The sequence below is a fragment of the Ochotona princeps genome, chromosome 30 (assembly GCF_030435755.1).
Source record: "Ochotona princeps isolate mOchPri1 chromosome 30, mOchPri1.hap1, whole genome shotgun sequence".
Classification (NCBI taxonomy): domain Eukaryota; kingdom Metazoa; phylum Chordata; class Mammalia; order Lagomorpha; family Ochotonidae; genus Ochotona; species Ochotona princeps.
The window spans coordinates 21267322-21283244 of record NC_080861.1 but is presented as its reverse complement, the minus strand read 5'-3'; the positions used below and the strand labels follow the sequence as shown (position 1 = coordinate 21283244).

Sequence of the window (15923 nt, the reverse complement as noted above, 5' to 3'; positions counted from 1 at the left end):
AAATCTGTATTGACACACCCGTTTCTTTCTTGTACCTGTTCTTCATTTTTAGACAGCCCCCATGTATGTTCTAGAACTCTAAGAGTAAGGGTATAGATTCTTGAAATGCAAATTTCGGGTCACTGTGCTTCAGCTGTGGCTCAGGTTTTCTCCGGGAAAGCCCGTCATCAGATGGTGGACATTTGGCTTGGCCGGGAAGCTGCTGGATAGGACGCGCTTTTTTTGTTTTTTCAAGATTTATTGATTTTATTGGAAAGGCAGATGGACCGAGAGGAGGAGAGACAGAGAAGAAGATCTTCCATCTGATGATTCACTCCCCAAGTGACCACAACGACCACAGCTGAGCCAATCTGAGCCAGGAGCCAGGAGCTTTTCAGGGTCTCCCACATGGGTGCAGGGTCCCAAGGCTTTAGGCCATCCTGGACTGCTTTCCCAGGCCACAAGCAGGGAGCTGGATGGAAAGTGGAGCTGCCAAGATTAGAACCGGCGCCCATATGGGATCCCGGCACATTCAAGGCGAGGACCTTAACCATTACGCCATCGCACTGGGCCCATTACTCTGCTTTGGGGATAAGTTGGCTCATTATCTCGAAGTGTTAAGTTTTGTCTGTGATGTTATGTAGGTTAGTAGAAAGTATAGTATTTTGAAGAATGTGACTTCCCTAGTGCTTGAGAACGCAGTCCCGTAGTGTCTGCATGTGAAGCTCAGGTTGTGACATTTTTACCATGGTGAGCACTTGGGCACGTGCATTACTGAGAATACAGTAGTGTTAGAGTCCTCCCACTTGGTCCTGGAAAGCGGTCCTGGAGACGAGGGTGAGTTACTGTCTGCAGCAGAGTGAAATGGAGAACTTGAAGTCTCTGACTGTCTACAAGTGACTTAAGTAACATCCTGTTTTCTGTGTTTCTTTTAGTCTCCCCGAGTGAAAGAACCTTTAACGACTTCTGAGGTAAGTCACTGTGATCACGAATCTCTTTAAGGTACTCATGCGTCTAGGTTTGGTTTTAGTTTTAAGCTCCTTTATGGGGTGCCTGAATGGGAGTGAGCCTGCACCGGCAGAATTAGGGAAGCTGACCTGAGAGCCCGGGATGCTCTTCCTTCCTGCCTGGATCGTGAATTGCTCTCTTGGCTCGGGCAGCCGGCTGTGCAAAGTCGATGTTTTGCATTCGTCCATCCAGAAACGGGCTGTGAAATGTTTTTGTGTCTTGAGTTTTCCTTCGAGCCTCTTGTTTTAAAGCTTCTGTTCTCCATGACAGACCTCCTGCTAGACAGAATCCATTAGGTTGGCTTTGTGTATGGTTGCTGCCTGAGGAAAAGCATCATTTCGTGGATCCATTCCTAGTTGCCACCTTCCGACAGCACCGTTCAGTTCATGGTATTGGATTTCAGGGTGTCTGTCCCCTTGCTAGCATGCAGTTTGTGTATGTTCTGGAAATTGAGCACCAGAAAATACACAGCCTTGTGGAAAGGCAGTAGCCTTTATTACCCCAGAGGGCACCAACGTGGACCATTCAGGAAAGGCTGGGCCTCCATGGTCTATCCTCTCTGAGCTTATCTAGAGCAGTTGCACAACCCATTTTTAGCTCCTGTGGGGGCAGGCAGACAGGGATACACGGAGGTTAGCTTTTGGCGGTTACAACCTGGGAGCTTGCTGGGTACACACAGGCAGCATTTCTTATCTCCTTCTCTTATCCTCAGCGTTCTTTTTTTGTTGTTTTTATTGCATTTTTTATTGCATTTCATTTTTTTTAAAGATTTATTTTAATTTTATTACAAAGTCAGATATACTGAGAGGAGGAGAGATAGAGAGGAAGTGGAGCTGCCGGGATTAGAACCAGCAGCCATATGGGATCAAGGCGAGGACCTTAGCCACTAGGCCACGCTGCCAAGCCCGTGCATTTCATTTTATAACATCGTTTCATAGGCTCTGATGTTCCCCCATCCCCTCCCCGTGCCCTCCCCCCTGGTGGATTGCTCCACCTTACTGTAGTATTACAGTTCAAATCCGGTCTCAGCGTTCTTGTCTTTACCAAACTTTGCTGTTTCTGTGAAACCTGATTTCTTGCTACGTGACCGCCATCTTTATGCCCGTGCCGGCCACTTCCTACTTCATATACACAATTACACAATTTGTTAAGACTGCATGTAAATACGGTACCTCAGCACAGTAACAGGCCTGTCTCTGACGACTTACATCAGCACTGCGGCTCACCAGGGTTCCTGACTCATCTTGGCTTATGATGAGATTACGTTGCCCTGCGCCCTTGGAATTACACATAGTGGTGTTTGTTGCTTTGACCGGTGGGAATGTGGCAGAAGGAAGAGCTGCTCTTTCGGGTCCCTTTGTTTTCTTACCCTGGCCACTGTTCTGCCCCCATGACCTCCCCCTGCCCCGCCCCTGCCGCCCCAAGCGGTGCCTGTGTCCTGACAGACGTCATACTGCCCTTGTTAGCCCTTCTTAGCCAGACACACGTAGACTGTATGTTGACCTGTTGCTCTAGGATCGTTTCTTAACCCAGCTTCACCTGTGTCGGCTGCTCAGTTTCTCCCTGTCCACTCACAATGTCGTATGTGGGCTCGAGTTCGAGGTCTGCTTGGCTTCTCACTGTCCACTCACACTGTCGTATGTGGGTTCGAGTTCAAGGTCTGCTCAGTTTCTCACTATGCACTCACACTGTCATGTGTAGGCTCGAGTTCGAGGTCTGCTCCTCATTCCACCTTCCTGTTAGTGTAAACCCTAGGAGAGGCGGCAATGTCTCGGTGTCTTAATCTGTAGCCACCCATGTGGGCTACTTGGATTGAGTTCTTGGCTCCTGGCCTCAGTGTGGCCCAGGCCTGACTGTTGCCAGCATTTTTAAGTGAACCAGTGGGTTGTTGTTCTCTCTTTCTCTCTCTCTCTCTCTCTCTCTCTCCCTCTCCCTCTCCCTCTGTCACCCTCTCTCCCTCTCTCTCCCTCTCTCCCTCTCCTTCTCCCTCTCTGTATGTGTGTGTGTGTTTCTCATAAACAAAGAAAAGCAGTCCAGAAAGCCCACAAAGATGAAAAACCTAGGATTGTTTGACTTCTGTTTGGAGCAGATGTGTTTACAGAAGTGGTGGTGAGCCAGTGCAGCCAGTGACACTGAACCCCACTTGGCAGCTGTGCCCTGGGGAGGTCCCCCCCACAGGAGACCAGCCTCCCTCCCTGCTCAGCTGCGACCCCAACTCTGGGGGTGTGTTTCTGTTACAGCTCTTTTCAACAACTGAGCCCATGGGTACTTTGTTGCAAATTCCAGAAGAGAGTTCTGCTCACCTACCTCAGCCAGCTGCACCGATGCCTGCACAGCCGACTCAAGTCTCCCTCCCACCTCCCACAGAGCCAGCACAAACAGCTCAGGTGAGGCCAAGGAGGGCTGCGACGGGCAGCCTGGGGTGGCTGGGAAGAGCAGGTACCCATGCAGGACACGAGCCAGTGTCACTTTGCTTATACATCAACAACTAGGCCTCTCTGGTTTCCCTTTGAATTTTTTCCTCTTTTAACTCTGATTTTTTTTTGTTTGTTTGTTTAACTCACTTTTTTATACTACCTATAGGGATTCCCCCAAATCATACAATTAAATTTTCTTATATTTCAAACATGCAAATTGTTTGGAATATGATTAATACATGTATATAAATGCACAGAGTGATGTCTTGCTAGGTTCTATAAGCAGTTAGAATTATGCCTTTACAGATAAGGGAGTTTCATCAGGATCTTAGAGATTTTAAACAATAATAATAATAACAACTAACAAAGGGCTAGTAACGTAACCAAATCAGTTCCAAATGCCGGATTTCTTGTCAGGTCCTCCTTGTATCGTTATTGCAGTCTGCTTAGAAGGCAGCAGGTAAGTTCACGTGGAAGCGAGACACGCTCTCCACTGTGCTGCTTTCTTATTGCCCAGTTGTATTTCTATTAATACTCTGCCCATTTCTTGGCTTTTCTGAGTGACTCTTTTTGAGATGCAAGAGCTTGTCAATTCTGTGAGTATCGATGTTGTTGAAATCAGGATATGTAACCTGTGAACCCCCTTGAGATCTGGCATGCGACTTCATTAAATGACAGTGTGCTGACCGCGCCTGAAGGAAGGTGGGCCTGCTGCGAGCCCTGCGTGCTGTCCGACTTCCACAGCTCCCTGAGTAACCTCGGCCGCTGCGTGCTCTACGTGGTCTCATGGCCATGTTCAGCAGAACCCAGGATTCCTTTTCCGATATCTTTTGTTTTATTATTTTTTTACTTACCGAGGTGGCAGTTTTACTGAGGAATAAATCTGACAGTCATACAATCGTGAAGACGTAACTGAAAGCGTGACTCAAAAATTGCAAGGATCACATCACAGATACAAGTACTTGGGAGGAAAAAACAGCGTCATTCCAGTGCCTTTAAAATGGAGATGAATGTGCAAATGAATGTTTAGATTATTGAGACCAGAAATATCTAAGAAAGAGCACTGGTCTCAGATTTTCTTTCAAAGTCTTTGTCTCTTAAGATTTTTTTTTTTAATTGGAAAGGCAGATTTACAAAATCTCCCATCTGGTGCAGGACCCCAGGCTTTGGGCCATGTTCTTCTGCTTTCCCAGACTGTAAGCAGGGAGCTGGATCAGAAATAGAGCAGCCAGGACACAAACCGGCACCCACTCTGTGTCAAACACCTTTAGCCAAATATTTCTGGTCAATATTGTGACTGATAAATAGTATTTTTTTTCCCGATATCTTAATGAAAAGAAGATAAATGAAGTTCTGATTTTTCTCCTTCTGCATCCCAATGGGTTGACTTGCGTTTTCCCTTTTAAAGACCACTCTTCTGATTAGTCACTTCCTCCCATTATGCCCACCAGGTAGGAAAATATACAGAGCTTCCTTAGGAAGACTGAGGACAGATGGGATTCCTTTTGTAAACTGTTTAAAGGAATGCTCATGCTGCAGTCATGAGAAATGGATGTTAGCTCTCAGAGAGGGTGAGGTTAGCCATAGGAAGATGGGCGCCCCAGGTGGATGGGTTTCCATGAGGCCGCTGCTTTAGGCCATGCTCTATGTGTGTTGCCTTGGGCTGTGTTGGAAAATTTGTTTTGTTTTGTTCAAGAGAGTACATGCACTTCGACTACGTACTTTTCAGTAGACTGAATCCTTAGAGGGAGGGGGAACAGCATCACGAGTTATGAAGGTCACCTCAGAACTGGGCAGGTACCCGGCTACTGTTGCCTTGCGCACCGGGTCCCTGGCCCCAAACCACTCTGATTCCGCCCGCTTTGCCACCAGAAATCACTGCGCCGCTCTTGGCTTTGTGCACATAAGGACATCTCTCGCCCAGGCAGAATTCAGTTTCATCTCCAGCCATGGCACCTTCTGTGTTAAGAGAAGCTCAGATGCCTTCCTTTGGTTCTGGAGACCTCGCTTGCAGGCAGCAGAAATGGCTTCACCCCACCATCTCCCAGACTTGGTTGCCTTTGAGATGTTCTGTTTGCAGCTCCCCAGATGGTGCTGGGAACCCTGGCTATGTGTATAGTGGGAAACCACTTGCAGGGCTCTTCAAAGTAGAAAAAGTTAAAGGTGCCCATGTATGGAATGTCACCTAGGCATGAGGAACGTTTTCCTGACCATGCTTGACTGAGGCTGATGTGAAATGCTGTCCCTTGTCCCAAGGGCGTGTCCTCTTGCAGCAGGGAGTGAACTGGGGACAGGTGACCCCAGGAAAGGCGGGAACCTGCTGGCTGCAGATGCCTGCTGTCACTTCTATGCTTGGTGTGCCAGGCAGTGACTTTGTAACTTGATGCTTTTTCAGGCTGTGACTTCAGGAGCAGGTTCCCAGGAGGTCAAGATTCCTATCAGTCTAGTGTTAAGATTAAGGTAAGGAGTCATTTTCCTTCTCTGAATGTCGTGTGTATTCTGTAATACTTTGTGGCTCAGAGTTGCTGCATAGCATGGCCTGTCGTCCAGCATTGGGTGCTGTCTGCTTGGTTGTACTGTGCTCTTCAGGGGTTCCAGTGGCAGTGTGTGGACCTGGGTGTTGACAAGTGCCCTGACTTGTGACACACATGGTCTTGTAGCTGTTTCCCTGCTCACAGCAATGCACCTGCTGAACCTTTGCAGGGTAGCTGTGGAGAGTCAGGAAGTGTGGCCTGCGATGCAGGGTCATGAGAAAAGCAACACAGGCCGGCACATCTAAAGAACAGTTTTGTCATTGTGAGCTTAGGTGGGATCTTCAGAAAGTTTATGGAGATGGGTATGAGCAAAAAGTGATGTCTGGATTTCAGAAAGTTTTTGCACCAAAATAAACTTCAGTTCCATTTTCCACTAGCTTTTGGCCATACCCTTGGATAAGCACCATGGACTTGGAGGTTGCTTGCCCAAGAGGGAAGGAAAGCTTTCTGATTATGATAATAGAGGTCTTGTTCTTCAAAGATGAAAAGAAAAACCTCTCTGTGTGTTTGCAGCCTGTCTCCATTCTAATGGGCAGCCTGGTGGGGCCTACAGGGATTGCTCAAAAGGAAGTGTCTTCAGCGGAGTTTGTTCTAGCCAGCTCCCTCCTTCCCTCTGCCAGTTTGGAGGTTAGGATTTCAGAATAGCTTTGGCTCTTGTTAAGTCACTTTCTACATGCAAATGCATTTGAAGAACAAATTAACCATCAAAGCGTTCCTGGGCAGGTGTTTGGCCTAGCCACTAAGACACCCGTAGCCGGCTTTGGAGTGCCTGCGTCTGATGCCCAGGCTGACTCTGGCTCTCTTAATGCAGATGCTGGAGACAGGAGTGATGGCTGAGTCACTGGTCCTGCCACATGTGTGCAAGGCTGAGCTTCTGCCTTTAGTCCCTGCCCTGCCCAGCTTTGGCTGTATCGGGCGTTTGGAGACTGAAACAGCAGATGGAATTCTCTTTGGCTCAACTTTTAAAATATTTTTTTTTAAATAAAGAAACAAGACTGGAGGCTGCCTGGCCACCTTTGACCAGTACTCACAGTCCACTGAATTTCCTCAGCTCATCCCCTTCTACATTACTGTCCCTCAGTAGTCATATGCATTTGAATTTCTGCAGTCATGTATATTTTTTAAAGACTTCCCTAATTTGAAATGCAAAAATTAAAGGGAGAATGGGAAGGATAGAGACAGAGAAAGAGAAAACTGTTCTGTCCACTGGTTCAGTCCCCAAATGGGCACAGTAACCAGGGCTGGCCAGATCAAAGTCAAGAGTCTTTGGCCAGGAGTCTCTTCCTGGTCTCCCACAAGGGCATCAGGGGCCCAAGCACTTGGGTTGTTTTCCACTGCTTTCCCAGGTGCATTAAGAGGGAATTGAACTCAAGACTCAAAGCGGTGCCCACATGAGATGCCAGCATTGTATGTAGCAGCTTCACCCACTGCACCACAGTGCCAGCTCCTCTGGAGCCACACGTTAACAGGCCCAATTGCTTTCCCCATTCTCTCTGCCCACCTACCCACAACCTGCCTGTCCATGAGGTCCTGTCAGATCTGGAGGCAGGCATTTGGTATGGCATCTACAGATGCGCCTGCATCCTGTTTTAGAATGCCTGGGTTCATATCCTGACTCCATTTCCTAATTCAGCATGCTGTTAGTGTGCAGCCTGGAAGGCAGCAGCTGATGGCTCAAGTTCTTGGGCTCCTGCAACCCACGTGGAAAACCCAGACTGAGTTCCCAACCCCTGACTTCTGCCTGGGCCACCCCTGGCTATTGAGGGTATTTGTCCACACTTGCTGCCTTTTAAAGAAATGGAGGAAGTAAATTAAGGACTACCTGGAAGGCTCTCCCTTTGCATCCTGCTCTCATGTGTCCTTTGAGTCCCTGTGGTGTGCGTTTCATTTGATGAGCTGTTCATCAGTCGTGGGCCAGAGTTCGTGGGTAAGATGAAGGAGGCGCCACACATCCCCACTCAAACACAGATTTTGCTCTTATTTGAATTCTGGGTGACTTTAAAGGACAGAGGCTTGCTTCTAATCCTGGAGGCTGGCAATCCATATGCTGGGGCTCACCTATGACGAGGACCTCAGGGCCGGGTTGTGTGGTAGAAGATGGGAAACCAAGAGAATCCAAGCTCCCTTTCGTGGATACCTGCCGTGGGCTGCTGTGAGCCACCCATGCTGGACCAGCAGAGCCCTCGGAACTGGCCTCTTGTCATGGCCCCGCTCTCCACACCCAGTACAGGGGCGTCATCTTTGTGGGGATCAGAGGGAAGGACGTGCAAGGGCCTCCTCAGAGTGTGAGATCTTCACGTTGATTGATGATGGAGTGAGTCAGATTGCTGCTTGGATCCTGGATGGTCACTCTGAGTTATACTATCCATGGGGACGGAAACATAGCTTTCCTAATAAACACTGGCAGAATCTACTCACGGAATCTGAAGTTCTTATTCTGCATGTTTTGTTTTCTTTCCTAGGAATTCTAAAAAAGAACTAAATGATATCCGATTTGAATTTACTCCTGGGAGAGGTGAGGCTTCAGAAATACTGATAACAAAGTATTTCATGAAATGTGAAGTTCTGTCCTTTGGATCTGTTTTGTTTATAAAGGATGAGAAAAATTTTTCTGGTTTAAAGATTCCAAGTGGTATATGAATAAAATTCAAATACAGTTTACTTACTACTAAATTCATTTAGACTCCTAAATGAAGACAGCTGTCATTTACTGATTAATAGGGCATCATGCTAAGCACCATCTAAATAGATTGTCACAGCAGCCCCTAGGCATAAGTTCCCATCTCCATTGTATAGATGTAAACATCAAAGCTTGGTGAGAGTCTCAGTGACCTGTGTAAGTTACAGGTCTAGAAAGAAGCAGAGCTGGAGGGCAGACCACATCTGTCCAAGGCCAATGCCCCTGCTGTTGTCACTGGCCCTACGTGGTTGGCCCTTCGTGACAGCAAAAGAGAGACGAGACCTCTGCTGTCTTCCCTCCCCAGCCACTCATTGTGCTGTCTCCATGTCAGCAGTGACTAGACTAACCGTTAAAGGAAACCGGTGCAGAGAAGTTTCTTTTACTTCCTAAAAGTCCAACAAAATCGCTTTCTCAGGAAATATATCCAGTTTCTGACTGCTAGGTGAGGGAGCTCAAGTTGCCTCTGAGGGGCTGACGCCACTGTGTCATTTGAGGAAGAGGTTAATTGGGGGTTTCTGTCCCAGTTTTGGTTTCTAGTTACCCTCCCCCCCACTGCTGAGGTTACAATACCTGGGGTTATGATGCAAAAAGAAAAGCTATACCAAATGAAAATCGTTTAGAATATGATCGCCAGAGGAGAGCTTGCAGTTTGCTCTTCTTTGACTTTTAATTGAGAATGGATTTTTGTGTATTTTTAGCCCTAGAACTCTTCCTCCTTCAGTGGCATGTCTTGGAGGTCAGAGGTGTCACACCTGGGGTGCCCTAAGAAGGATTGCCCCTGCAACATCACGTTGAGTGTTCTGACATGAGCTCAGCCTGTCTACATGGCACCATCTACAGATTCTCTGTATCGCGGTGGCTCTTGCCCTCTGGCCAAACTTGGGAGAATTCCTTACTTGAGATCATCCCCAGTGGTAGGGAAAATTCCCAGGTAGGAGGAGGCCCCTTGCCTGCTTTCTGTAGATCGAGTGAACACCTTGGGCCCAGCAGTGCTGGCATCCACACGGTTCCATGAGGTGGTGGTGACCTGAATGTGCGTGAGACTTAGCCCCTCTTTGTCCTTACAGATACGGCGGAGGGGGTCTCCCAGGAGCTCATATCTGCTGGCCTGGTCGATGGAAGGGATTTAGTGATAGGTAACTACCCTGTGTTGTGTCCTTGTGCCCATGTGCCTTTGCCTCTTAAAGCAATTGAGTTAAAAGAAAGAAAAGAACAGCAAGCTCAGAGGTGAGGTTTGGGAGGTGGGTAAGGAACTAGTTACAATGCCTGCAAAGGCAGCAATGCCAGGAACCATTTCAAGAACCGTCACTAAGGGGGTTCAGCACTAAGTCTGAGAGGTGCTTGGTGTTCAGATTTCAAGTCCTTGTATGACTTGGAGATGAGTTGAAAGGACACTGTGCATTTCAGCTTGTTGCTTTCGTTCTGATTGTACATGGAACACTTTTAAGATGTATTTTTCTTTTGAAAGGCAGATTTATAGAGGATATATATATCCTATAAATAGATTTATGACACATATATATAGGCTATATATAAATAGAGAGGGAGAGAAAAAGAGAAGGGAGGAGAGAGAGAGAGAGAAAGATTATCTTCCACCTGCTGCCTTACTGTCCAAATGGCCCCAGTGGCTGAAGTTGGGCAGATCCATCCAAAGCCAGGAGCCCAGAGCTTCCTCTGGGTCTCCCATGTGGGTTCAGAAGCCCGAGGACTTGGGGTGTCTTCACTACTTTCTCGGACATATTAGCAGAGAGCTGCATGGGAGGTGGAACAGCCAGGATTTGGGATGCCAACCCTGCAGGCGGCTTACCCTACTCTGCCTCAACACCAGCCCCTGTACTATTCTTGACCTTAGTTAAACCTTTTTAAATATGGTTACAAGTTAACTTCATGTAACTTGTCATTCGTTACTTTTTCTGTTTGTGTGATTACAGTGGCAGCTAATTTGCAGAAAATTGTAGAAGAACCTCAGTCGAACCGGTCTGTCACTTTCAAATTGGTATGCATCCCTCTCTGCTTATTAAACTTTCCTGCCCGTTGTGACCAGCCCCTGCATTCTCCAAGATGAGGATGTTGGCATGTGATGGGTCACATCCAGCCAGTCTCCCAGAGGCCCTGGACTGATGTGTCCTTTGGAGTGCTTCCTGACCCTTTCCATAGCAGGAGGTCTCTGATCTCACACCCTCATTCCAGATGTGTACCAGCCCCCATTTGGGGGAGGGGGGCAAAAAACCCAAACCAAACAAACAAAAAAAACCACATTGGTCAGCCTCTTGTTTGTATCCCGAGGAGCTGTGGCCCATTGCCTTTCTTCCCGCTGCCCTATATCTGCTTTGGTTGCTACCTGCCACTTTGTTTCTAAGTAAGCTCTGCTCATTTTGCTTGGTTTTCAGGCATCTGGTGTGGAAGGCTCAGATACCCCTGATGATGGCAAGCTCATTGGATTCGCCCAGCTCAGCACCAGCTAAGTCACAGCCCCAGAGGAGATGGCCTAAGGAGTTTCCACACCTGCATATCTCTGTTGCTTCTGTTGGCCTCAGCCCACTACTGCCAAAGAACCCAGCCACGCACCTCCCAGCTAGGAGCTTTAGAGTTGTTTCTTTTTGTTCTTCCTGCGTCATCAGTCCCCCTTTTCCCCACAGGGAAAGAGAAGTTGGGTCACTTGTGGCCGGCACCCTCTTCAAGAGTTCCGTTAGTTGATGTCCTGCCTATGTCCCCACCTTCCTCCATATGAGAAGTGGCCCGTGTTCCTCGAGGCCAGGAGGGAGAGCTATTGGCTCATTCTTGCCTTACTCCCAGGCTGGTCCAGGTGGAAAGTAGCAGTTATCCTGGGCTTCCTCAATCCACCTGCTCCCTCACACCTGCCAGGGTGTGGGTGTCTTGGGATATCTCTTTTCCGCTGCAGTAGCAATTCAAAGCTGACTGTTGAAGCTGGAACCCAGAGAATTTCATTTTGTACTTTTTCTTTGTACCTGAGAAGAATTCTAGCAACCTTTGTTAGGGGAAAAAAAAAAAAAAAAAAAAGCACAGCCTTGGGTGGAGGCAGCCTAAACTGCGTACTGTCTCCTTCCTGGCGTTCCTAAGCGTATTGCTGAAGCTGCGCTCAGGCACTCCCTTCTCCAGCGCTCCCTTCTGGAAGGGTTGCTAGCCTTAACATCAGCCAGTGCAAAACATCTGACTGTAGTTGAACTTCAGCCGTGGGCTGCTTCAGAGTGGAACTCTGGGCCGTTTGCTAAAGAAGGTGTCAAGTGGTGGCTTAGGAGAGTGAATTCATTTTGGCCAGCGGTGGTTTTGAACAGGAAAACAACTATCACTGGGAAGTATTTATTTTCAGATCTTGGGAGAAATGAACTTTGGAGAAGAAGCTGCTGCTCAGCTCCTCCGGTGAGAAGAGTTGGTTCACCTGGCCTCCAGAGTCACAAGGGACTGGGTGTGCAAGGCTAAGACGCCCACAGCAATAAAGGGAGCCGCACTGGGCCAGAGGGGCCTGCCTTCCGCTCCCTCTCCTGCACTGACTTCATGGAGAGGGCCGCACGCACGCCAGACCCGACTCAAGATGACAAGTGAAACCACATGTGCCGTGACCTTTAGGGTTTCCGAGTAGACAGTGTTCATTTGATTTTTTACAGAAATAATATAAATTATTCTTTAGGTTTAGAAAGTGGGCACTCACAATGCAATATGGGAATAATTGGTTGGGGGTTGATTCTCTTTTTTTTCCTACTGATTCCTAGGCAGCCTCTGTGTAATTGCTAATAGCCCTACCAAGTTTTATATATGAACAGAATATCCCACCTGGCCTTAAGACACCCACAGTTGGGCTGTGGACCCACGGACTCCACCTTCCAGAGAGTCACCTGTGCCCTCTCCAGCTCTGCTGGTCCGACGAATAAGGTGCCCTTGGTTTTCTCCTGGGATGCACCTGACAGTGCTCCCTGCAGCTGACTGGTCAACACTCTGTCTCACTCAGTTCAAGCCTGTGGTTTTAGTCTTGGGCTTTCTTCACGTGGTACCTCGCAGGCGCAGAGGCATGTTGGGAAAGGGATGAAGGTTGGGGGGAGGGCGGGAGGGAAGAAGGGAGAGAGAAGGGATGGGTGTGGGATGTGGATTAGAGGAAGAGTTGATCAGAAGTTGAGACCTCCCAAATCTAGGGTCCCAGCAGGATGGGGAAATGGAGGGGATCTGCTTTAGGGGGAGCGGTAGGAAAGATGGAAAGACAGCGAGTGTTTGTTTACTTTTTCTTTTGGGGGGTATTAGGGCATGTGGAAACAAGGACCAGGAGGTGGGGATGAGGTATGGAAGAGAGATGGTGACCTCTTGGCACGAGGCCTATGGCTTACCTTAGAGTCTGTTTTCAGTTGCAAGTAACTGCATCGCAGCTGACTTGTGAAGCCCTGTGGTGGTAGCGTTACATTTGTGAGTGAACTGGTGCCAGTCCAGATGTGGACACAGCTCACCGTATTGTCTGCTTTGTCCGGCTTGCTGGTCGCCTTCCAGCTGCAGGGCTGCAGCCATGATGGTGCAGGTAGACTGGGGCGCTCTTCCTTTTCGGATCATGGCCTGTCTGCTGGGAATTTGAGAATAGAAATGGAGTCCCAGCACCCAGTTCCTTACTTCTTCTGTGTTGTACATTGGGCACTCCTTTCCTCGGGCAGTTTGGGTTGCCTCACCGTCCGTGGGTCCCTGGGCCTGGGACGTACTGTAGCACAAGGTGATATGTGCCAATGCAGTTTGTGAGATGCGTGGTCTTCCTGAATGACTAACAGAATTGTTGGGATTGTTCTGCTGAAGTTGTAAACCCAATCCTAGAGCCAACTGATTTTTCTGATAATTTGCGAGAGAGTTACAGTGTGTTACTAAATGGAGGTTCCTTAACAGCAATGCTAGATTATGGAGGACATAAAATATTCTCCCCCCTCCCTTTCCCACTCCCCTTTTTGACTTTGTATTTTACTGCATGTTTTCTTCATTTTTAATCAGTAAAGAGTAAATTGTCTTTAGTGGTGTGTGGACGCTTTCCTCGAGTGGCTGTCGGTAAGGAGAGTGGCTCCGTGAGGCCACTACTAGCTTTCTTTTTTCCTGGGACAGGCAGAGGCCAGAGTGTTGGTCAGCTGTGAAATGTGTGTGCGCCTCTGCAGATGACCTCTCACAGCCTATGCACAGTCATGGTGCAGTTGGGGAGGGACAGATCTGCCCAAGTCACGTGGGTGAAATGTAGAACTTCTATAGTTGTGGTTGGTTCTTGGCAGAAATCTGCTTTAGGGCAGGCAACAGATAGCAGTGTGGAGCCTTCTGGCAAGGTCAGAGCAGAGCTAACCTTGTCCCTGCTTGCCTTGGTGCTAAGAGGGTGGCCTCCTCTGGATTCCTGTTGGTCACCTGCGTGCTGGGTCCCCCGATCATAATCTGTCCCCACCAGCATGGTCTGTGGCTGTGGAGTCTTCCAGTTTTAGCACCTTGCAGCCTACTGCTGACAGAGGTAAACAAGTTGACAAAAATGAACTCTGTTAGGGCCAGTGCAGGTTACCAATGAGGGACTGTTGCGTGTCAGGGGAAGGAGCTAGAGGGATCAGTCATCCTGGTCTCTACCTGCCCATTCCTTCTGGGGGAGGGCATGTCCCTAGGCCCAGGTCCTTAGCTTTAGTCCTCAGTTTAGTCCTCATCACCTTTTCCAAGGTAATTTTTTGCTCTGTTTTTTAATGTTTATATATTTTTATGAGAGGTAGAATGACCAACAGCACGTCTTCATCCATGCCCAGGTTGACTCCCCAAATGCCTACAATAGCAGGGAGTAGGCCAGGCTAAAGAGAGGAGCTAGGAGCGCCTTCTGGATCCCCTTGTGTCTGGCAGGGACCTAGCTCCTCAAGCTGGCTCTCCAAGTGTTGTTAGCAGGAAGCTGGCAGAAGCAGAGGCATGGGGTGGTGGGATTCAAGTACCAGAGCCACTCCCATGCCCAGCGATGTCTGTTTTCTCCTGTTGTACTCTTGCAGGAGTTAGGCTTGCTGTGTAGGACTCGTGCATTTTGAGTTCATTTTTTGTGCAGGGTGCGAGGTCTATCTTTAGACCGCGTTCTTTCGCATGTGGATGGCCGGTTGTACAGCAGTGTTTGCCTGAAAGACTGTCTACCCCACATTGTATTGCCTCCACTCGTTTGTCGGAATCGCTTGGTGACACACATGACTCTGTTCAGCTCCTTGTTCTGTTCCTGTGTTGCATGTTTGTTTCACAGTACCATCCTGACGTCATGTCTGTAGCACTCTGCTAAATTGTGAAGGCGAGTCTTGTTGATCTTCTACCTTTGCTCTTCTCTCTCTCTCTCTCTCTCTCTCCCTCTCTCTCTCTCCTTCCCTCCCTCTCCGTGTGTGTGTGTCTGTCTGTCTGTCTGTGTATAAAAGAAAGAGCCACAGAGAGAGACAAAGGAAAGACTTCCATTCCCAGATGATTGTAATGGTCAGGCCTGGCGTAGAGTGAAACCAGGAGCCAGGAGATTCTTCCTGCTCTCCCTTGTAGATGGTAGGGGCCCAAGCATTTGGACCATCTTTTGCCGCTTTCCTAGGCCATTAAGCAGTGAACTGATTCAGAAGTGGACAAGCCAGGACTCACACCAGTGCCCGTATGGGATACCAGTACTGCAAGAGTGACTTTATCCAGCAGACCACAGTGTCAACCCCCACTTGCTGCTGCTTGTTCTGTGGAAATTAAGATCACAAAGTATTAAAAACTACTTAGTATGTATAGCTAAAATTACTAGAAATAGTAGGAAAAACTTTGTATGCAAGGAAAATAAGATGTGCTTTGTGTAAGAAAAAGAAAACTATGAAAATTTATTCAGGAAAAAATAGTTTTTGTCTTGGAGTACCATTAAGATTAGTTTTTCAAAATGAGAAAGGAGGGTAGGACAACATCTGAGTGACAGGCTGCCTTTGTGACAGTGAGCTAAGGTGCTGCCTACGATGCTTGTATCCCATATTGGAACCCTAGTCCAAGTTCAAATCCAGCTCACTGCTAATGTCCCTGGGAAAGCAGTGGACAGTGACCCAATGCTTGGGCCTCTGCACCACCCCCAGAGGAGACTGGGGTGGAGCTCCAAGCTCCTGGCTTGGGCCTGAACTAACCCTGACCATTGGGGAATGAACCCGAAGACACAGATCAACCTTCCTCCTTCCCTGCTTGAAGTAAATGCATACATTTCCAGAAAATAAAAATGAAAACCTGAATGGATAAGGAAATTTAGGTTTGTCGAAGTAAAATTTGTTGGTAATTAGTTAAGTCGGAAGAGCTACAAATACCTAAAGCATGCAACACAAGCTA

At 48.1% G+C, this 15923-nt stretch overlaps 1 protein-coding gene across 1 annotated transcript in view; it reads left to right on the top strand.

Annotated features, from left to right (window-relative positions):
* Positions 1-13615, top strand: part of LOC131478333 (serine/threonine-protein kinase OSR1-like) — a 75990-nt gene extending 62375 nt beyond the window's left edge. Inside the window, exons 12-18 of the mRNA XM_058657034.1 lie at positions 915-950; positions 3228-3374; positions 5800-5864; positions 8401-8453; positions 9686-9754; positions 10550-10614; positions 11009-13615. Of these exons, the coding sequence (XP_058513017.1) occupies positions 915-950; positions 3228-3374; positions 5800-5864; positions 8401-8453; positions 9686-9754; positions 10550-10614; positions 11009-11083 (510 nt within the window). The 3' untranslated portion in view covers positions 11084-13615. The remainder of the gene's footprint in view (positions 1-914; positions 951-3227; positions 3375-5799; positions 5865-8400; positions 8454-9685; positions 9755-10549; positions 10615-11008) is intronic.
* The last annotated feature ends 2308 nt before the right edge of the window (positions 13616-15923 follow it).